We start from the raw sequence: 24,692 nt of genomic DNA, 5'->3' as shown, positions 1-24,692 counted from the left end.
TGATTGGTGGGTGTATCCAGTAATTAGATACTCTACCTACCCACCGGTTCCACTTCATTGAGAGGAGTGTTGAGGCATCAACACACACAATGTCTATGGGGTGATTCCAAAACATCTCTCTCACTCAAGTGGAACTGATTGGTGGGTGTATCCAGTAATTAGATACTCTACCTACCCACCAGTTCCACTTCATTGAGAGGAGTGTTGAGGCATCAACACACACAATGTCTATGGGGTGATTCCTAACATCTCTCTCACTCGAATGGAACTGATTGGTGGGTGGGTCAAGTAAATAGATATGAATTTATAACTGATTATGAAACATGATTAGTTATTAATGACTTGAGTACATTTGCTGGCAGAGAAGAACAGCACTTGTTTACATTTTGAGAGCATACACAGCATTAACATGCAAGTAGGGCCATGATTGGCCGATTCAAACATCTGACAATCATAACAACAAAGAGAAGTAATCTGATTGACTGAAATTATGTGTCAGTGTTGGTCAGCGCAGGGCAGCACTCATGAAAGCTCCGCATATATTGCTCATTAACAAGGCACTCGCATCAATCAGTGCAAGAGTGCCATACTTCTCTGGAAGATAGTGTAAATGCACATGGTAATAGAGAGTTGAGCTGAGCAGAAAACTCAACTTCACTGGAACAAAAATACACAATTTCATTTATTTATAACATTCAACACAAAGCCAGGCAGATCCAATATTGAATAAGAAAATAATTGTTGTTATATCAGACAGCCTTACAGAGGGTAGCCTTGATCAGTGAACAAAGTACTGCTTTCCAAAAGGGCCTCTATTAGGGTGACAATATGTGACACGATCAAGGGAAATGAGTCGGATGTCGCTAATATTGATTCAGAGATATCGGCAAAGAAAGTGTTAAAATTCTTTTGTTTTATATTGTTTTCAGCGATTGATAAATTGATGTAACTTCACAAAGAAATGTCGTATCAACATGGGGTTTTCAGTTTCTGAAAGCTCTAAATATCTTCTTTAGAAACATGTGTAAAACTCATTTTTGACCAGGGCCGACATGCGACTCATTCCCCTTTATCATGTCACATATCGTCGGCTGTATTCCATAGTGGCGTATAGTGATTTTTGGTCATTTTTTTGAAAATTGGCACATATGTTTTTAATGATGTTCTCTTTCATTTTTTCTAAGTCTCATCAGTCATAATTAGCTAATTAATTAGTAATTAATTAATTAAATGTATGCGATATAGTTACAAAGTGACATTTTTGTATTCCATAGTGGCGTATCGACCATCGCCACTTTTTATACACATTTTATAATTATGAAATATCGGCAAAAATGAACATCGTATGTCATAGTGGCGTACGTGTATCGGACCTATACGCCACTATGGAATACGAACGACGAAAAGTAACGCCATAGGGATTACACAGCGACCGAGGCGGCATACGGTTAACGTAAGGTTAGGGTATTGCGTGCGTTTTGTTCGCTTTTCCATAGTGACGTATAGTTTTATTGTCAGTTTGCCAGCAATAGTATGTATTTATTTCTTTTGAAAAATATATAACAATAAAATCTATTTAGTTTACTACAGAAATTTCACATCATTTACAAAATATAATGAATGTCTGATTTACACAACTCGATTTTAAATTGGCATTTCTTCAAACCCGATTTTCTCGAAAAGTTGTTTATTCACGGCGCCAAGCACTATACGCCACTATGGAATACGGACTGACGATATATGGAATGAATAACTATAATATCACCAGATTGGACACAAAAGGAATATTTATTTAATAAAATACATTGTAAGAAATGATGGGAACACATTTTTGTTTAAAAAATACCTCTTTTTCCACACCCACTTTATGTTCTGATTATCATCTTTATTTGTTCCTCAATGTAGCACACCTCTAAGACTTTTGTTCATTCTCCTTCCTAAGCTTTGCAATGTACTCAAATGGTGGGGTCAACTTTCCATTGGAAACAATGATTGCCTGCAAAAACAAATGAAAGAAATTAGCACAAGTTTCTGATGTGAATTCAAAGGCATGGAAAACCAACCTCAAACTTAGACAAAAAATCTATATGCCCAGTGAAGTGCTTTCCCCCTATTTGATTTTCTTTTCTGTCATTTTAATTGTTTCTCCTATTTCCTTTATGGTCTAATTAAGTTGTATCATATGCTAGTAGATCATGCATGATCTGTTCATCGTGTTGGAACTTTTGCAGTGACATTTTCTGCACTCAATGCTTTTTTTGTGTTTAAAAGAAATTACCGTAACCACTCGGGTATAAGCCCACCCCCCTAGATGGGCAATATCACTTCAAAAATGGGGGTGGGCTTATAACCGAGGAGGGGCTAGTAGTTAAATTTAAAAATAAGAAAAATCGTCCCCATTTGTATATGGCCAATGTATCAGTAATTACTATCATCTTTTTCAATTTTTTAAAATTTTAAGTATGGAATGTTAATTTTTAACTGATATTTTTTAAATATTTGTTCTTAAATGTGAAAGAAAAGCATTGATATGATTTAAAAACTTAGCCAAAATGACTACTGGGCTTATACCAGAGTACACCCTTGTTCCCTGAATGGTTTGAAAAATAGGGGGTGGGCTTATAGCCGAAGGTGGGCTTATACCCGAGTGGTTACGGTATATGTAACATCTAAAAATATCTAAATATATTTGCTGCAGAGCCATCCTACTGGACTATAATCTGTAAAACAATGGTTATTCCCATTTTAAAATATTTTTAGACTCTTTTGAAATGTTTATAAAAGTGAGTGTAAAAACAAATTACATTGCTTTTGCAGTGTTTCATCTCAAATATGGACATTCAGGATGATGGATGAATAACTTAAATGCAATAAATTCCACTATTTTTTCCAAATTTGATTATTTTCTTGGCACACTCTAGGCTAGTGCATTCTATGAATAATATACTTAGAGAATAAAAGATAGGATTTTGTCTTTTGCCTATCCAATATCGTGTCATAATGGATGGGGTGGCCAATATTTTGAGTAGTGGATGCCGGCGCAGCCGTATCCACTACGATATTGGCCACCCCATCCATTATGACACGATATTGGATAGGCAAAAGACAAAATCCTATCTGTTATTCTCATTCTTATTCAGTTTTAATGTAATTTTTGCGAGAAAAGCTGCCTTTTTTCAGAAAAAAATAAAGTTGCTTTTGTCAGGACATCCCCGTTGTTTTAAATGAACGAAACCATCACGAACATCTAAGCCGCCGAATCGCGTTCTTAGTTCTCGCGACGTGTATTACGCGAACGCATTATCGCTAGCGATCATTGAGGAGCAACAAGCATGCATTGCCGTTGCGTGGCGGCGCTAGCTCTGACTAATATCACTATCAACTATTGTGAGATATTATACACCAGAAAACCAATCAAATTACGTGAATTCTTTACAAGACGCACCCATTGAATAAGAATTGTATGATAAAGCACTTACTGATTTGACACTGTTTAGAGACTTTTCATCTTCCAGTGGCTTATTTGCATCGGATGTTAGCTGTGAGGAAATAATGTGAATTGCGGTTAGAGCCAAACTTTCAACTTTATTGAGAAGTAATTATATCTGCTGTATACATGCCTGGACCTCTGCTGCCAAATAATGCAATGGGTTCAACATAACTTACTGCTAATTGTTCCGTCTACCTAGTACAAACTTGGGGAGCTGAACCTAGCTGTGATGGTTATTTATATATGCTAAATGACTTATAAGGTGTGTCTTGGACCAGTGGTAATGACTTTCTTTAAAAGTGCATTGATCTTACGTAATTGTGGCTTTAAAAAAAAAAAGTCAAACAAGTTCGAATTATTTTTTTTTCACTTTTAAAGTTAACTGTGAATCAAATGTATGCAGTAAACAGCCAAGTTAAATCACCTACCATATCAGAGATGAGAGGTGACAGCATGTTTCCAAAACTATCTGTTGAATCATGAGGCAACTGTGATGGCATGTTACTCACTGAGCAAATTAATACTCCATCTCCAGAATACCTAGGGACAGGCAAAGAGGTAAGAGAAAACATGCGAGTTATGAGTATAAGGAGATCATCACATCTTTCAGTCAGATATACAATGTAGTGACAAATTCTTATTTCAAAGTATATTGGTCTTTGACAAAGACTGGTTGGGCTGTTAAATGTGACTAGATTGCATTTTTGTTTGTGTTATTATTGTAGCAATCTATAGGCATATATATCATAAAGTCACAAATCCCTGTTACAACTAGTACAATAATTGTAAATAGCAAGTGGGAGTGAACAAAATGATCCATGCCAGGTTGCCATTTTTTAATGTTGAAAATGTAGAGTCTCATTTGTGCACATCCGTAAAGAATAGAATTCCCTGATACCCTTTGTTTTAATGTTTCAGAAGTGGAAAAGTGGCCTGTTACTTACAGAAATACATAAGAAAAGGCTTGAAAACAACTGATTAGGCCCTGATTAATGTTTATACCTAATTCAAGCCTGTAATTAGATTGACTACCAAAAATGAGCAGGATCTGACTTTTTAAAAAGATTTGGCTAAGCTTTCAAAATGTGGTGTATTTCAGACACACCAAGCTATTTTTGGAGCTGCCATTTGATGCATATCCTATTATTATAGGTGTTCTACATGTAGTCTGCAATGTCCCTGCTGTTATTCTGCAATATCCGTCTTTGTCTGACCTTCAAGTTGTAGAAAATGTAAGATCTGAAATGCTGCGAAGCTCTCAAGGCTAGAAATGATGTTTCAGTCAGTCAATGGAAAAGCATTTACAGATGTGCACCCTAAAGGCACTATAATGCTTGTTTCATATAAGCATGTAACTGTCACTGAGTGTTTTTCACATGCATGCATTGCAGACAAACTGACACAACCAAGGTTTCTTATATTGGCTTAAAACGTCATGCCGCTTGCCACAATGGCTAACATAGGCATAAGATCAGTAATCCACTCAAAAATATTACAATTTTTACAATTTGTAGGAACAGCTTATACTGGAATAGGCAATTGATTGAACACATCATGATAAACACCTGCGTTCCTACCACTCATCTATGACTACGCACCCACAGGGAGGCTACGGATGCAGACGATTGCACACCTCAAATGGCACATTGTTCCTCATTCAATTACCCATATGCATCAGAGTCTAGAAGAGATATTTTGTACATATGAAAAATTGCTAAAAAGGAAGAAAACAGCAATGCTGGAACATTATGAAGCTGCATTCAATTGCATGTTGAAGCAAGTGCCCATATTGCACAGCAACCTTCAACATTGACTAAAATGTAAAAATGTTATCCTTAAGGTCACTTTTGGATCACTTGCAGAATATGTTCTCTTTACAAAAATCAAAAAACTAATTTGAAATATTTTTAGATTTTCTGATTTAGGGAATCATTAATAGTACATCAAAATCATGGAATAACAAGATTATTCAGCTATTCACATTTAAGTGTTAATAAAACCTCATAATATATCCTGGATATACATACTTCATATCTTTGAAGGTGCCAGTGTTGGGATCATACAACTGAAATGGTTGTTCTATTGATGTACAATCTGTAAGGAATTCTATTGAGCCCCCCAGGGTCTGCTGTGATATCACATATGGCTACCAGTCTGTGTGGAAGACTAGGGTGTTGGTTTGCATCCTTACTGGTCAGTGTCTTGACATCTGTTGTGGTCAGGCTTCTTGGGTGGTTGTAACTCCACAATACGCCATTGATGATGCATGACACCCATGGTGCAAACTGAAAGCAAGAGATTGACACATTAGTTATAAAATGATGTAACATGCATCAATATAAATTGCGTCTTATCTCATTTTATAACTAATTCTTGGAGCCCTGATTATTTTCTTGTCTGATAGTCTTAATATTTTCTTGTTTTTTGTTATTTTAAATAATTAGGGGATGGTCAACGCTGGCCTTATTATTGGCCTTTCGGCCATCTCCTCCATAATTGCCTATGCATTATGCTTTATATTTTGATGTCTAATTTCAATGTATTTTGCTTGATTTGATTAAGGAAATAAAGATTAATTCATTTACATACCTCTTTACTAAATATGGACTTGTAGAGCTGTGGTTCTTTGAAATATTCTTCAAATGTGAAAGCCCTTCCATCATCTCGGACAAGATGATCTGGTGCATCAACAACACTCACATAGATTTTCTTGAGATCTGCATTGAATTGTACGAGGAAAAGTTATGAGAAAGATGAATTTTTACAAGATACTCTGCATAAGTTAGAGGCATCCAATAAATCCACTGCATTTGATGTGACCTATTAGCATAAAATTTATTTATGAAAGATTAAAAAAAACACCGTAACCTTCCAAGCTTTTTACATCAAGCAGATTGTTTTTGTTATCATGCGAAGATGTCGATCGAGCAAGACTTATTTTGCTTGGGTGCATCAAATTGGGCTCGAATAATGTCCTGAGGGTCACTCAAACCCAATGTGTTACCATCCTTGAGCACAAATTTGAGGGAAAGGGTACATGTAGGGATTTCATTCAACATCACTGACCTTGAGGACAGTGTTTAGGGTCTCAATTTCAGGCTCCTTTGAAGGATAGACTAAATAGGGTAGACTAATGACAAAATAAATCTGCAAGTCACAGTTAAAGGTAGGAATGTCAATGTTTGGGCTATATTAAACTCTCTTTTCTTGGCCATTCCTCCCAAAATTTCACACACATGCTAACAACATCTTTTGAATTAGTGCTGTATTTTTCTGGAATAGGGAGTAGGCTTGGCATATTCCCACAAAGTAGGTTTTTGTCATATGTTTGAAACATGAGGGCCTACTAGTGGATGTGCCCCCAGTACATCTCTGTTTAATCTACAATAACTAAACTTATTTGTGACAGCTAATTGAAAACAGTTTTTGTTGGCAGTCATTGCTAGGTGCATGTATTCATACTTTTGATTGGAGTTATTTTCTTGCTGTTGTTGACTTGAGATATTCTTTAACTGCCTCTTGAAGTATTCCTTATTCGGGATTGTGGCTAGGCTGCTGGAAAAAGAGTTCCTATCTACCACAGTTCTTGGTATAAAGCTGAATTTAAAACAGTCTTTATTTGTGGCGAGTGGAATAAAGTTATTTGCCGTTGGAGATGTATGCCTAAGGTTCGTTTTATCTTTTCAGTTTCGGTTCCTGTTTCAGTTATCGGTTTCGGATCTCATTGTTATTTTGAAGTGTTAGCAATGTATGTGTGAACAATCCTTTTATTCTAGTCTTTTGTTGCTCACTGAAAATTTGAACGAAAACAATTTCTGTTTTCGGTTTGGTGAGTTATGTTAATTTCTGATATGAAAACGTGAGATGAGAGGGTTGGTGCCAATCTAGACAAAAGAAGTGTCTAAATTTTATGGTTGTAAATTCGCGATAATTTGTACGGCTTCAGTTGACTTGCGTTTGGTGTATATAAATATATACTGACCATGTTGCCAAGTTATAAGCAAAAGTCTTTCATATTGGCGATGAAACGAGCGTATGAAATAGCCAAATATCTCCCAATGAGGTGTGCAAGTGGCAATTTGGTTATCATGCTATATTGAAATGCAATACAAAAGAATTGCATTGGAGTGAAGATAATTTATTCTATTCATTCCTAACAATGGCAATTGCTAATCTGATTATTGGTTGGGCCTATATGCGAGACTAGAGTTAATATTCTAAATGTTTATTTTTGCGGAGCTGAGTTTTATCAGGCATTGATCAAAGTTATAAATTTCACAAAAAGGGAGGGGGAGGTACTTGAGACTGACAGACTGAACAAGTGAGGGGAGGGGCGAGGGAGAAAGAGATGAGAGGGAGAGATGGAAAGACTAGAAAAAGAAGAACATGAGAGGAGAGATTGCCGAGGAGGGAGAGGGGATACTGATTTGGAGGGGGGAGGGAGGAAGTGAAATAGGGTGTGCTATATTGATACATAAAAGTCAGGAGGGAAGGGCGACACAGGCCCTAAGCCAGGATTTATTGGGGTGCGATTGGCTCAAAAGCAGACCTTTTGTGATTTAAGGGCTGCTTTTCAACGTTTTTACAGAAACGAGGAGACCTTTTCATTCAAATTGCCAAATTCTCACATAAATGTGAACCACTTTAACGACATCAAAGGCCTATTATAGGTATTGGAGGACATAAAAGCGAGAGGAGCACTAGACCACTAAAAACACAGGTGTCCCACACACTGTGTGTGTGTGCTATAAATATAATCTTGTCTTATCCTGCCTTGATTGACAGCATGTATCCACCTCTATTGAAATATTAAGCTGATTGGTACTTCAAACTTCAATGAATTCAAATTACAGATCAACTCACATAATCCCTTGCATTTTAGTTTCTGAACAATAGAGCTCCCGAACTGAAAAGATAAATCGACCCTAAGGCTACATTTAACATACATCTAAAACTACCCATTTAATTTGACTGGATACCTACCTAAGCCAAATTTTACTGGCCTCACAAGTTTTACCTTGAAAATAACTTGATGTCTATTACAAATACCCATACTCTTATTTTATTAGACATTACATTTTCCATTCTAGTAAACTTCACTAGGAACTATCATGCAGCATCATACCTCCATTTTGGGCAACTTTCTTGAGATCTTGTGGTTTCACATACTCAACTGGTAACTCTGCCATCACTTCTTGAGCTCCCTGTCACAAAGAAACATTACCACATGAACATTGTGATTCTTATGACAAGAGTCAGTATTGTGGTTAGTTCAAGTACTTTGTATAGTTATATGTAAGACCACTTTAAAGGAACATGACCAGACTGTAGTCCATTGTAACATAGTGTTTTTTCTACCTCATATTGAGGCCCATCAACCAAACAATTTTATACCACGATTTGAGTTCAATTGCATCCTATTGGTTCAGTATACAACTTCTGGAGTGGTAACCACAAATTATCATGGGTTTTTTTCCATATCTAATTTAAACATATTTCAGGCCTAAAATTTCACTGGAGTTTTAATATCACGAGAACCTAGGTAGGTCTCATAAGTATGTTTCATGGCTGTAAATTTCAATTCATGTTTCAACTGTCAACAAGGTCAACCATTGGTCAGAAAGAGGGGGGTCTCCGGCAAATTTTCACCCGAACCAAACTTCGAATGCCGCCCATTCCTCCATTAATGATTTGATTTGCTCAAACTTGCTTGTGGGCTCAGATATGTACCCATAGACAATGTATCTATGACATTTGAGTCATATGATCACATATTTTTGGCACCAGGGGACCCCCAAAATGACAAAAACACAGTTGCGGTTGAATAAATGACCAACATTGGATGATCATAACTTTAAACGGAAAGCAGATATCTGAAATTTAGATCCAGATTCTGAAAATATGACATAAGGTTAGCTAGAGTGCAACATTGCAGCTTTATATCTGTTCAGAACAAGAAGTTATGAGCTACGGTTGGTAAAATCACCAATGACACTCGCATGAGTGCCAAAAGGGGGGGGTCCAGACCAAACTTCAAATGGCCATTTCTCAAAAACGACATGGCCTATGAGGCCAATTTTTTGTATGGGTTCATTGTGCCCATAAAAGATTATTCTGATGGAATTTCATCAAAATCTGTGAGGGTCACCTGGGGACCCCTGGTTGATTTGATATGGACTGACCCCTTTGATGTTTTCAGTAAATGATAGACTATTGTATGTATAATGTAATAATTGCAGTAACTCAATTTTCAAAAATGCCTCCTTTGGCCCCCATGGACCAGATCCTGTCACATATATTGAAAAAAGACACCCTGATTTTTATCATGCGCATGCTACATAACATAATTTCACAATATAAAACCTAAACTTTAAGTTATTCCATTGTAGAATTTATTTCATTTATTAAATCATTCTTCAACATATTTTTGAATGACATAAGACTAACCTTTGATACTCTTCCTGCCCCCATCAGGGCAAATGTTAGAGTTCCCAAGGCTGCTGGCATGGCACCATTGGCTATTTCTCTACCAGCCTTCCGTACTGCTTCTTTTGCTGCAGCCATATTTGGGTAGTTATGTGGTGGAGCTATATACTATATAAATGGTATTACAAGAGTGTGCAGAATTATATTACAACATAAGAGCACTGAACAAAAAAAGTGCAGTAATTTATAGTCCGCTACGTACAGGCACAATGTCTAGATGTTGATTCTCAAGCCTCGCTAACCAATACGGCCCCATATCATTCCACAAACCATTGAACAGCATCACAGGAACTTGCAACTTAGAAGCGCACACCTTAGACATTCTACAATTGACCTTCGCAGCCAGGATCAGCTCCCTAAGGTTTGCAAGGGTTACAACAAGACAATTAGCAGTATGTTCCTTGTCCAGGGGAATTTCAAGCTTACTCTCGACCCATAGTAGAACACCTTATCGATTGAGCTAACTTGACTGCTGAAATACCCTCTTACTTTAGAGAAGATTGTTAGGGTCAGGTCAGTATGTACTTTTTGCAACTTTGCTACATTGCATCTGGAACCACCAGACTTTATCAGGCAACTGACCTGCTGGACTGGTTGCAAAATGTAAGTGCCAGTATTAAATTTATTTCCAAACTCTGTTTACAACTACTTGATGACATTCACTCATTTGTCAGTATACAATAATTAATATGTTATCTTTCTGAAGTACAATAAAAGTATCTGTATCAAACAGCACACTTTGTTATTTATCTCCAATTGTACACAATAAAACACTACAAGTTTGTAATATTTACCATTAATGGTGTATGGAAGCCCAATGCAAGCAGCCTCATGCCCATACCATGTAAGATGTTAATTGTACCAGCTATACCAGCCATGTGACTGAAACCTACGATGCGAAAACCTTTGTCATCAACCATCTTTTCATAATCTATGAGGCGCACATTCTAGAAGTTGAGAATGGAGAAGTTGATTATTTGAAAATATCAACAACAAACCAACATCATCATTGTCATCACCATGATCAACATCATCATCATCATTATTTTTACAAGACATTTGCTTTATACTTTTGGAAGAAATGTTTCTCAAATATTATACTGGAGTCACTTTGTATGAATGAATAGTAGCAGGTGGGCAGAGGTTCGAATCCAATATACTATGTATTATTTCTACACTTGCACCTAAGACCTACAACAGGCTAGGTCCATTTCACTAACTTTACAAAGCTATGTCAGTCTAAAAATCAATTGTAACTTATGAAGCATTGTAAAATCAATTTCATTAAAATGGCTTATGATCGGTACCCTTCGTAAGTAGGGATATACTATAGTGGCCCTTAGTAAAGTTACGTCTAGTAAAAGGGTATTCATAACTTACGAACAGTTACCCGAGTTTAGTGAAATAAACACCTGCATAACCTGCAACCTAAATAGGAACCTACTATTATAGCATATACTGCAAGGTCAAGAAAAGTCTTGGGTAATTTTGGATTCTGAAATCTGGTATACCTGAAACCCTGACAGAACTGAGACATTTGTTTACCTACCTTTTCTAAAAGAGCATCAAGCAGTGGCATGTTTTCTGACTGGGCCTTGATGGTGTGTGAAAAGAAACAGTATGTCTTCTTCTCCATTAGCTGTGTAATAGGCACTTGTTTGACACCAAGAATCAGTGATGCCTCTGTAAGATCATCTGAGGAACAGGCTCCAGCATCTAGATATTCCTGTAAATTACATGGCAATATCAGAAAAACTAATTATGTGTCTTATAAACTGTGGCAATAATGATAAAATTTAAGAAGGCTATTTTTTACATTTTATTTTGAAGGAGTGAAAAAAGGGAAACACATTTAGTCATACCAGTTTGTATACTTCTTTTCAGTTACGCTTTAATCAAAGGGATTCAAAATTGCCCAGTGTATAACACTATGGTAAATCCACCATTTTGGCTTGTCATTCATGCAGAGCACATAGTGTATCTCCAGAGTTATCAAACGATAGTTTGCATCTTTAAGCTTGAGCTTTACAAAGACTTCTGCAAGAGAGACTAAGGAACACCGGAAACCACTCATAAACTGGGACAGTGGATCAGATGACCAAATCAGTCATACCTGATGAAGTCCTCCAACCCCGGGCCTCCAACATGCAGGACTAAATATTGTTGTGAGTAAATATTCACTTGGTTTTGACAAGCAAAAAATCTAAAATGTTTGGTTGACTCATCTAATTTCACTGGCATAACAATTTTTGTTTATCTGCATACCAGTACTCCATACATGTACCTGCATTGGATATGCTCTCTTACTGCTGGGTTGAACAATCACTTTAACTCCATCTTGCACCAAAGTCTTCACTTGTGTAGGATTCAAAGGTGCTCTTCTCTCCCACAACGTACCATAGTCCTCCCGACGGATAGCTAATACCTTTTTGTCTGAACTCATTTTCTTCCAGGTTTGGGTCTACAGTTTCTTACCCAAGTTGACCTACAATAGAAATACCAAGCAAATTGTGTTACTGATGTTAGTTACACTTCAATTACATTTTGTTCACAGTCTACATAAGTGAATTGCAATATGTGACACAATCGCTAATACTGAGATATTGAAAAAGTTTTAAGGAGGTACTACACCCATTGCACTTTTTTTGCATTTTGTGTACCACTTTTTGTACAATGCAATGGGCGTAGTACCCCCTTAAAATTCTTTTGATTTTGTTTTCAGCGATTGATAAATTTCTGAAAGCTCTAAATGTCCTCTTTTATGTAAAACTCTTCAATCAGGGTATCACTTTTTTTTTATTTGCCTTGTTCCCTGTTTCCATGTCCAATGAAGATATTTAAAAAAATGTATTTCTTATTATTGTCTGTTTTAATTGTTTCCACTGTTTCCGATTGTTGTCTTTTAATCTCTTTTATATTTTTATTGTTTTGTTCCCTTGTTCCTCGCGTTGCCAGCCGATTTCCTCTTGCTGATTGGGGGGAGGGGGGGGTCATAGAATTTTTAGACAAAAAATAGGGGGGTTCAGGCACGTACGTGGGGGGCACGCCCCATTTAAAATTTGCAAAAATGAGAGGAGAGGAAAGGAGAGAAGAGAAAGGGGAAAAGGAGAAAAAGTGAAGAGAAAAGTTAAATTATTGCATGTAACCGTGGTAATTAAAGTAGGCGCATGTAGGCGCATGCCTACAACGCACAGTCGGGTCGATCATGAGTATAATAACTAATAGGCCTATAAAGGCCTGTGATTAGTTTAGGCATTGATTGAAGGTGGATTCTCGGCCCAAAGGCCTATGGAAATTACTGTGGGCCCGCTGATATGCAGAGCCCTATAACATTTTGTCACAAATCCATGCATGCTTAAATAGTAATCGTGAGTCTCAATTCTATGCATCAAAAAGACCAGTGGACCACATTTAAAATTTTGCAAATTGAATTTTCGGCTTTTTCAAACAAAAATTCAAACAATAATATTAGCAAAATGGTCCACCAAATGGCTTCAATTAGGACTTCATTTTGTAAAAGTTTCTCACTTCTCAGACCCCTCTACATTTGTATGTGTCACGCAAGCACAACGCGATGGACGCTTCGTGGCCATTTTTTATTATATATCATTTGACAACCCTCCCCTTATTTCAGCCCCTGGTCAAAACCAAATCCTGTGTATGTACCTGGGGTTATAATTTTTCAAGACCCAAAATTGGGGGGTTATAGAATTATTAAGGGCTGGTGACTCAAAATTTTCATGTGCTGTGCATGCAATCTTACGTTATATTATGCTCCACGCACCTTCTTTACACTTACGATCAAAATTTGAATGCACTCCGCGCACTTTCTTTGCTCTAAAGGTTTGGTGCGCTCCACGCTCTTGTTCCGGCAATGAATAAATTTGCCCTGACCTGAGACTGAGTGTAGGCGGAAGGGGGGGGGGGGGGTGGCATAATTTTTTTGACCCAATGGGGGGTATAAAATTTAGCCCACGATAGGGGGGTCATAAAAATAGCGGTCACCGACATATTTGGGAACCCTAGTACAACAAGTCATACCTAGAAATTTTTAGTCAAATATTTTCTCAATTTGAATTTGATCCTTTCTAGGTATGACTGCTTTTACCGTAAAATTTGTGTCAATTTCCATTGTCATGATATGTGTGCCATGTTTTGTAGGCTCTGATTGCCAATGTACATAGACAAGAACAACTGGTATTGTGGTAACCATCGCTGTGCAATAATTATATGTACCCCCGCGGGTCTGCCAAAAATCGCTTGCCCCCCCTTTCGAAAAAAAAAAAAAAATCTTTGCCCCCCCCTTTCGGCGTGCCAAAAAACCTCTCCCCCCCCTTTCGATGTGCCAAAAAATCTTTGCCCCTTCCTTGCACACTAAGATTATGGGGAACCCTAATCTATAACCTTAAATTGTCTTATCATATAATGCGGGCATAGCGAGCAGGAAAATATTGCATATTTGAACGTATTCCTAATGTGTTCCTACACCTTTTTAGAGAGTAATATAGAAACGATGCCCAAAATATCTGTGCCAAAAATCGCTGTCCCCCTTTTGACCTGCCAAAATTGCTTGACCCCCCTTTCGACCTGCCAAAAATGCTTGCCCCCCCCTTTTGGCCTGCCAAAAATCTTTGCCCCCCATAATTCACCACCCGGGGTACACATAATTATTGCACCACCCCTAAAGGGCAGCGGCACTGTGTAGTGCCAGTCTCAGTCTGTTATTCAATTGCGTGGTACAACATGGGTAACATGTATTTTCAATATAAAATGCCTATACAGTGATCCACTCAATTCAACAAAATCCCTGTATAGATCCCTGCACTAGACCACCCCCTTCCGAAGGAAATGATAGCTAAATGCACTGATGCATCAATTTGTTAAATTTATTGGCATGAATGGCATGAATTAGCCCAAAACATCATGGCCCTGTTCCTTCCTCACTAGGGCCATGAATGCCGTACATACGTAAAAACGGGGCACCGTGAACTCACATCGCGGTGATGATGTCACACTGACGGCATCTATTTATAGGAAGAATTCAAAACACGGCGACGATAACAGTCACAAGTCTGGTCTTTTACATCCTCAAATGTGCTCAAAATTTATAAACATGCACCAAATATGTTTTGTTTAAGTGTCATCTTCACATGAGGAATGGTAGTAAGTGGTATTTATGAGAAAAAGTAGTATTTTATGTGTACCCTGGACCAGATATGCTCAGGAGTCTCAGACCTTCATACGGAGAAGGACAGTGGAAATCGTAGTGACGGAGGTGTGAGTACTTCGGGATATCGTTAGCATATCAACCCTGGCTGAAATTTGATACACTTTTGATACACCACTTTTGATACGTATGAAAAATGTATGAAATAAAAAGTATTTGAATTGGAACCCTCATTTCATACACTTTTATGTATCAAAACTGTATCAAATTAACATTGCATACACATTTTATACATATCAAAAGTGTATCAAATGCCAAGATAATGTATCAAAAAAGTATCAAATGAAATGTATCCTTTCATTTCATACATTTTTGATACATAATTATATCAAAAGTGTATCAAATATGTAACTGTATCAAATCAGGGTTCCAATTTAAACTGTATCAAATTAGTTTTGAAATTTTTATCCTTTCATTTCATACACATTTCATACATAATTTATATCAAAAGTGTATCGAATATGTTACTGTATCAAATCAGCGCTCCAATTTAAACTGTATCAAATTAGCATTGAAATTTTGATCCTTCCATTTCATACACATTTCATACATAATTATATCAAAAGTGTATCAAATATGTCACTGTATGAAATCAGGGTTCCAATTTAAACTGTATCAAATTAGCGTTGAAATTTTTATCCTTTCATTTCATACACATTTCATACATAATTATATCAAAAGTGTATGAAATATGTAACTGTATCAAATCAGGGTTCCAATTTAAACTGTATCAAATTAGTGTTGAAATTTTTATCCTTTCATTTCATACACATTTCATACATAATTATATCAAAAGTGTATGAAATATGTAACTGTATCAAATCAGGGTTCCAATTTAAACTGTATCAAATTAGTGTTGAAATTTTTATCCTTTCATTTCATACACATTTCATACATAATTTATATCAAAAGTGTATCGAATATGTTACTGTATCAAATCAGCGTTCCAATTTAAACTGTATCAAATTAGCATTGAAATTTTGATCCTTCCATTTCATACACATTTCATACATAATTATATCAAAAGTGTATCAAATATGTCACTGTATGAAATCAGTGTTCCAATTTAAACTGTATCAAATTGAAATTGAAATTCTTATCCTTTCATTTTATATACATTTTATACATAATTATATCAAAAGTGTATCAAATATGTCACTGTATCAAATCAGCGTTCCAATTCTAATGCTGGCCAGCGGGACCGCCCTATTTTTGATACATGCCATTTGATACACTTTTGATATAGTTTTTTGATACACTTTTGATACAGTTTTTATACACTTTTGACAGTTTTTTGATATACTTTTGATAGTTTTTTGATACACTTTTGATAGTTTTTTGATACACTTTTGATACAGTTTTTTATACACTTTTGATACAGTTTTTATACACTTTTGATACAGCTTTTTATACACTTTTGATACAGTTTTTCAAATTTCAAAATTCAACAAGAATTATCCTTACATGATCTAAACATATTTGCAAACATTAATGACCCCAAAGTGAAGGGGTCAACGGTCAAATTTTGAAATTAGTCTAATCAAGCTCAAATTCAACACTGCCCTCTACTGCCAATGCTGACCTCTAGCACTTTCCCCCATCACGGAGCAGCTCAGCTCAATGCACTTTCCCCTATCAACATTCAAAATTACAACGCAATATGATAAATGTGTGAGAAAGTATTGCAAAAAAGAAGCAAAACCCAACCAAAATGGAACATACATACATCAGAGGGCCTGCTTGGAAAGCAGTGCTTGTCACTGAAGTTGTTACCCTAGACAAAAAGGCTACCAATAACAAAAAGATCTACTATACAGGCATGTGCTATATTCATGCTTAATACATACATAGAGGCCCTATATATAATATATAGTAAGCTTACCTTATCAGAACAAAGTCAGATATTTCCTCTTTAATCACAGTCCCTGATTACAACTACATTGTAACCTAATGTGCAGTCTACAAGCATGCTTGTATCTTCATCATGATAAATAAAACACCATAATTTGCTCTAAAATACAGTACATTTCCAAATGCAAATCCTGGTGTTAACTGCATGCATGCCACATGGACAAATTTGAAAATGATGAGTCATTATCTAGACATGTGATCAGTTATTGATACAGTTTTGATACACTACAAAAGGTCAGTTTATGAAAGCACAATTTGATACACTTTTGATATACCAAAATAAACTAAGTCCAATTTAATACGCTTTTGATACACTGTAGGCAGCCAGAATTTGACCAAGTCCAATTTGATACACTTTTGATATACCTCTAGGCACCAAAAATTAACTAAGTTCAATTTGATACACTTTACATACACTAAAAAACAGGCAAAGTCCAATTTAATACACTTTTGATACACTGTATGCAGCCAGAATTTGACTAAGTCCAATTTGATATGTCCGAGACACTTTTGATATACATCTAGCACCAAAAAGTTCATTTTGATACACTTTACATACACTGAAAAACTGCAAAGTCCACTTTGATACACTTTTGATACACCACAAGCATGGCCAAAATTAACTAAGTTCAAATTTGATACACTTTTGATACATTTTTGATACAGTTAGGTGGTATTTGATACAGTTTTGATACCCTATATTTTCAGTTGATACATTTTCAATACACCTTTGTATATCAAAACTGTATCAAATTGCCGTTTGATACAGTTTTAATACACTTTGATACACTTTTGATACACTTCTTGCTGTATAGAATTTCTGCTAGGGAAGCGCGGTCAAAAAAAGTTTTTTGAGGTTTCTGATCGTCACGATGAAATATTTTTTTTAAAACACGACTTTCTCAGTTCTCCCAGCCATTTTGTTTACTCGTTGTTATCGACGTCACCAATTAGTCTCGACCTCACTTGTGCAACGTGGCTGTATCGCGAACACGACTTGACGACAGAAACCGGCTGTAAATGAGGTGGGTCATCTCATGACTTGCATTGTTTCACCACCGATCACGCTCGTCGGACGTCAGGAGGTTGACGGCTTGGAAATTATCTTTTAAGTATCAGAAATTCCAAGTTTAATTTACTTGGATACATTGAATAAGATAACTATGATTTGGAGATCAGATATATGTGTTTTTATGTGAGTACCAATTTCATATAAATTGACTGAATTGCAAAAAAAAATGTTGAAATGTTTGAGCTGCGCATTTACGTTAAGTGTGTAAATCCCATTGACACACAAAATGGCATAAGCCAGTCTCAGTGTACAAACGGCGTACACAAGACTGGCAAGCGAGTCTAGGCTAGGCATGAACATGATGAATATGACATGCTAATTTTCTATTGGTCGAAAGTTGTATTTTGCATATGCAAATGTATGGCGGGAAATTCTATTGAGATCGGAGGGGTGGGAGTGGCAAGAATGGTAGGTAGCAGTCATTGACCGCTTGCACATCACAGACTTCAGTCGCTGGCTACGCCGTTCCGCTTCAATTTTGATATAGTGTTCTTCAAGAACTTTGTGATTTTTTGGATTTTTCGAGTTTGATTATGTCGAACAGAGAGGGACAAGCTGCAGGAATAGCAGGTCAAGTTCAACAAGAAGAAGGTGAAGTACAACCTATTCAAGTTTTAACTTTACAGAGTATTTCAGATATTATTAAAGCTGAAGTAGGTGGCGTCAGAGAGTATATTGACGACGCATTAAGTTCAACTAAGAATCAAGTGCTTGAATCAGCGAGAGAGTCTGCCAAGGCTCAGTTCAAGTTCAGAGGCAACAAGCTTCAGTCGAATTCAACGTACAGGTGAAAGAGAGAATAGACAGGGCGTTAGAAAAGTTAGAGAAAGGTGATATTCCCTTTGCAAAGGCAGAGCTAAGGGCTGGTCTAGAAGAAATCAAAACCAGAAATAAGCATATAAAATTGGCAGACAAGAACGAAAGTTGGAAGGTGGTAGATGAATATAAGGCGGAGGAGTTAGCAGATAATTCAGATGATGAAAAGAGAATCAAGGCGGCTATTAGAGCCGTGTCAACAAAAGAAAGAAAGTCTAAGAAAGGTCTCAACAGAATAGATACCCGTATTCAGGAAGCGGCGTCACCTTTAATACTTCAAGGAGGGGAGTTCCCAAACCTACTGACCAATGCTTCAGGTGTGGAGAAAAGGGGCACTGGCAGTATAATTGTCAAGCAATTAGACAATTCAAGCCAGACTTCAAACAAGGCCAGTAAAGCTGATAAATGTGCAGGTAGGCACATATTTAATAAAATTGGTAGTTGTTTTATGTTTGATGTGTTTGTGAATTAAAGAATCGAGCGAGTGAAACGCGTGATAATATAATAATGAAATTCCCAATCGGGTTTGTCATAGTTGAACGTGTGAGTGACGATCGTTTTATAGGAATTTTTGTTTCTTTATTGTGTATGCACGGGTCCGTGTAAGCGGGTTTAAGCAGTTTGTGATTTATACGTCGTATGACTAGTTTTGTTGAATGAATAATAATTATGTAACCGATCTATAAACCCGAGTTTGGAGTTTTTGTGTTATAGTTGGTTGGTTAGGTGAATAACCGACGTGGTTAAATGATTGTTTTCTGGGTGGAGAGAAATCAATGTTTTTTATGTAATCCTAATATGGATGTGTTGTAATACAAGTTAACGAAAGTACCGTTTGTTCCGGGCGTTTGTTATATATAAGTTTAATTTTATACATTTTATATAGCTCCATCTTATGGGTCTATGACTTCAAATACAGCAGGTATTTTTTCACCCGGACTTAGTGCAGGTCAAGAAGCGGGTCATTCAACTTCAGATATTTTTTCGGCCGGGCCAAACAGAGGATTGGTGAAGTTACAACATGTTCTTTCGGCTGGGGACACTGATTTTAGGTACGATTTTGATTTCTTTTTGAACAATTTTTACGAATACGAGCAAGGCAATGCTGAACCTATAGTTCGAGGAAGAATGAAGGCGAACATCGCATTCTGGAAGGAGATTGGGCGCCTGATGACATTCTCCGAGTTATTGAATTTGGTTATGTGATCCCGCTTTACAATACTCCTGAGCCAGCAGTTTTCAGGAACAATAAATCAGCCCGTGACAATTCTGATTTTGTTTCGAAGCCGTTAATGATCTATTATCGAAGAATTTAGTTGTTGAATTATTTTTACCGCCTGACATTATAAACCCTCTTTCAGTTTCTATTCAAAGTTCAGGGAAGAAGAGGCTAATTTTAGATCTTCGTTGCATCAACAATCACGTTTGGAAAACGAAAATTCATTTCGAAGATTGGTCTGATGCGTTACTTTACTTTAAGAAGAACAATTATATGTTTTCATTTGATTTGAAATCTGGGTATCACCACATACATGTAGACATTTATCCAGATCAATGTAAATATCTCAGTTTTGCGTGGGATTTTGGGACAGGTTTAAGGTACTTTGAGTTTAGAGTCTTACCCTTCGGTTTGACTTCTGCTCCTAGGGTCTTCACCAAAATTATTCGACCTTTGGTTAAGCATTGGAGAGACAAGGGATACTTTATTGTAGTGTATTTAGATGACGGTTGGTGCACTGCACCATCATATAGTGCATGTGAAATGATTGCTAGTTCTGTCAAACAGGATCTTTTGAAAGCTGGATTGGTTCCTAATTCAGAGAAGTCCGTCTGGACGCCATCACAGAGGATTGATTGGCTGGGACTTACCTGGGATACAGAGAAAGGTTTGTTGAAAGTAATAGAGAGAAGAGTGAATAACATCATCACATGTATTGATGGTCTGAAGGGTAAGCTACCTTATATTACAGCTCGCCAGTTAGCTGAGTTTGTAGGGAGAATTATATCTCTGATACCAGTATGTGGACACGTTGCACAGCTAAGAACTAGATTTTCGATCATGACGATTTGTGATCATCAGACACACTGGGATAAGATATTCAAGGTTCCAGGGGATAGCCCTATTATTGAAGAATTGTTTTTCTGGAGAACGAACCTAAGAAATATGAATAACAGATATGTGTTTGAATATTCGTTACCACAGGTATTACTGTATTCAGATGCCAGCCATAGTGGCTGCGGAGCATGGACAAGGGGACAGGATGATAGTATAATCATGTTTAATCAGAGTTGGTCGGAACAAGAAATCGGTAAGAGCTCCACATGGAGGGAATTGAAAGGCGTGGATTTAGCGCTGAGAGCGTTTGTTCCTAGATTACAAGGCAAGTGTGTGAAAGTTTTCTCTGATAATATGGGTGTTGCAGCTGTGATCAAGAAAGGAAGCATGAAATTGGATCTACATACATTAAGTATCGATATAGCATCTTTTTGCAGAGAGGAGAATATAGATCTCCATGTTCAATGGGTTCCGAGAGAAGAGAACACCCTAGCAGATTCTCTAAGCAGGGAGATAGATTTTGATGATTGGGGAGTTTCCCAGACTTTCTTCAATTTTATGGATTCTTTAATGGGGTCCACATTCTGTTGACCGTTTTGCAGATAATCAGAATGCAAAGTTAAGATCGTTTAATTCTAAATTCTGGTGTCACAATACTAGCCAGGTAGACGCTTTTGCTATTTCATGGGCAGGGGAGAACAATTGGTTGGTCCCACCCATATCTCTTGTTGGTCAAGCCGCCGTTAAACATGTGAAAGTTTGTAAAGCACAAGCATCGCTTGTTATTCCCCACTGGCCATCGGCACCGTTCTGGCCTGTCCTGTTCTCTAAGGATAGTGAGTTTGCCAAAATAGCTGTAAAAGTGATCAGGTTTTCTGACCCCGCTTTTATATTTGTTCAAGGTAGAAATAAGAAATCTATATTTGGCTCAGCAGAATTCACTAGTGAAGTAATTTGTGTAAGATTGGACGGAAGAAGGTAATTCTGAAGTTTATGGGATATTATGCTCACTGGAGCTAAGATATAATTATATAGCTCATTGGAGCTTGGATATAGCTCACTGGAGCTAAGAAATAGCTCACTGGAGCTAGATATTATATAGCTCACGGGAGCTATGTAAATATATACGAGTGTTTTTGTTTTATGTATAGCTCACTGGAGCAGAAGTCTGATGTTTAATTTATCAGAATTTAAATTCACTGGAATGAGTAGGCCTGTTATATTACTCACTGGAGCTTTAATGGCCCAAGATCAAGGGGCTTTTATGTATATACGAGCGTTTTTTGTTTAATGCATTATAGTTCACTGGAACTGATGTCAAATGTAATCAATATTCACTGGAATTTTGTAGGCATAGGCCTAGTTTAATAAAATATGCAATATATGCAAGAAATGAATTTGGTAATGGATATACCAGTAATAAGATAAATATTGGATGGATGGACGGACGTGTGTTTTCCTAATTTTTATTGCAGAGAGAATGCATTCCGAAATACAATAGCTCACGTTATGGATGCTTCGAGGGCTGAAAGCACAGTCAAGAAGTATAAGCATGCCATTGCAACTTGGGAAGTCTGGTGTAGACTGAATAAAGTTAACTCTAAAGAAGCTGTACACGAGGATATTGCAAGGTATTTTATTCATATGTTCAACGACAATGCTCCTTATAGCAGGATAGAAACGGCATTTTTCACAATTAAGTGGCATTTTAATTGTTGTCCAAAAACATGTATGAATAATCCATGTGAAACGCGGTTTTTACAGCTGTTAATGGATGGTCTGAAACGTTTGTTATAGCAAAGCCAGCTGATAATAGAAAGGAGCCTATCACAGCAGACAATTTACGTTCTATTATTGATAAGTTTAATCAAGACAATGTAAAGGATTTGAGATTGTGTACCATGATGCTTGTAGCATACGCAGGTTTTCTGCGGTATGATGAATTGTCGAATATTAAGGTTTGCGACATAGAGTTGTGTGATTCACATGTAAAAATCTTTATAGAAAAGAGTAAGACGGATCAACTGAGAGAGGGAGCATGGGTTATAATTGGTGCGACAGGTAAGAGTACATGCCCAGTTGCTATGCTTAAGAGATATATGGAGTGCGCAGGTTTGGTCGATTTAGATATACATGTAGGCCCTATCTCAATATCTATTCACATCAATTACTATGCTCAAATCTCAAAACAAATATGTTGTACGTTCCAGAAAATTATCTTACTCAACTTGTAGAGAGATACTCAAGGAGGCATTGGGCGAGATTGGTTTAGATGCTAGCAAGTTCGGAGTGCATAGTTTGCGTGCGGGGTGCATCGGCAGCGGCAGCCTTCGGAGTACCTGACAGGTTGTTTAAACGTCATGGACGTTGGAAGTCCGATTCTTCTAAGGACAGGTACGTGAAGGAGACTATGTCCAACAAACTCCTGGTATCTATGAATTTAGGTATATAAAATGCAGCGTTATAATATGACAGGAATAATGTTTTGCCTATTATACTTAAAGATGTGAAAATTGTAGGCCTTTATTCAATGAATTTGTAAATATGAGATCCCGGTATGAGATCTAACGTAAAATGATGTATATTAAATATGAAAGTCTATATTATTGCTTCCTTTGCCCGTTCTTTAGTATTGACTAAGGGCCACTACTGAATTCGTCGTGCAGTCCGGTGTTCCCCTAAGGACCATAAGGTCGGTGTGTTATGTTGTATATATGTGCGCAAAAGGAGCGATGAGTTAAATAGAAAATAATTTATTTTCGGCTGAGCATGCGCGAAAGAGAAAATAATGCTAATTTTCTATTGGTCGAAAGTTGTATTTTGCATATGCAAATGTATGGCGGGAAATTCTATTGAGATCGGAGGGTGGGAGTGGCAAGAATGGTAGGTAGCAGTCATTGACCGTTTGCACATCACAGACTTCAGTCGCTGGCTACGCCGTTGAATTTATTTTTATTACAAAAACTTATAACTTACAAGTTTTTGCGGAGTTATTCTTTTCAGTTTCAGTGGAATTGGAGGATCGCAACAAGAAAACTTAAGATGAAGAAGGAGCTGTAGCCTGTAGGCCCCTATGCGTAGGATTTTTGGAAAATGAAGAGGTGGGAGGTGGTGAGTGGAAAGGGCTTAACTTTGGAATAAGTAAGTATACCATCGGGTCATGTATGTGCTGGTGTTCACTGGAACCATGAGCATCATACCGCCCTCATCAAGCGAGCCAACTACTGAATTAAATCGTGCAGTCCGGTGTTCCCCTAAGGACCATAAGGTCGGTGTGTTATGTTGTATATATGTGCGCAAAAGGAGCGATGAGTTAAATAGAAAATCATTTATTTTCGGCTGAGCATGCGAGAAAGAGAAAATAATAGACATGTACATGTATGACAGAAATTCCAGAATATGAATGAATGATATTTTGATAAGCTTACTCATACATCTATGTTATAGCTGGTATGTACATGAATATAGGGTTAAGCTTTAATATCCTTAATCTGCACTCTCCAACCTTAATAAAAGTAAACTTACTATTTATCAGAAACGTTCTGGCGTACAATGCCAGTTTTGAGGGTTTTTTTTTTTTTTTTTTGGCAAACACCGCTCTCGACGGTGTACTACACGCTTTGTCTAAGTCAAT

The 24,692-nt window shown here is 37.0% G+C and overlaps 1 protein-coding gene and 1 pseudogene across 1 annotated transcript; one reads left to right on the top strand and one right to left on the bottom strand.

Moving 5' to 3' along the window:
* Positions 1 to 1,750: 1,750 nt before the first annotated feature.
* LOC140148929 (alpha-aminoadipic semialdehyde synthase, mitochondrial-like) lies at positions 1,751 to 24,660 on the bottom strand (annotated as a pseudogene).
* LOC140147747 (integrase/recombinase xerD homolog) lies at positions 19,245 to 23,525 on the top strand. Its single transcript, XM_072169506.1, is given in 7 exon segments — positions 19,245 to 19,415; positions 19,889 to 20,054; positions 21,206 to 21,311; positions 22,534 to 22,852; positions 22,855 to 23,201; positions 23,203 to 23,364; positions 23,366 to 23,525. Coding segments are annotated over 4 exon segments (939 nt in total). The 5' UTR covers positions 19,245 to 19,415; positions 19,889 to 20,054; positions 21,206 to 21,311; positions 22,534 to 22,567; the 3' UTR covers positions 23,511 to 23,525.
* Positions 24,661 to 24,692: the final 32 nt, after the last annotated feature.

Source organism: Amphiura filiformis, chromosome 3, assembly GCF_039555335.1.
Source record: "Amphiura filiformis chromosome 3, Afil_fr2py, whole genome shotgun sequence".
Lineage (NCBI taxonomy): Eukaryota > Metazoa > Echinodermata > Ophiuroidea > Amphilepidida > Amphiuridae > Amphiura > Amphiura filiformis.
The sequence above is the reverse complement of the archived record's forward strand: the minus strand, read 5'-3'. Positions and strand labels throughout refer to the sequence as shown.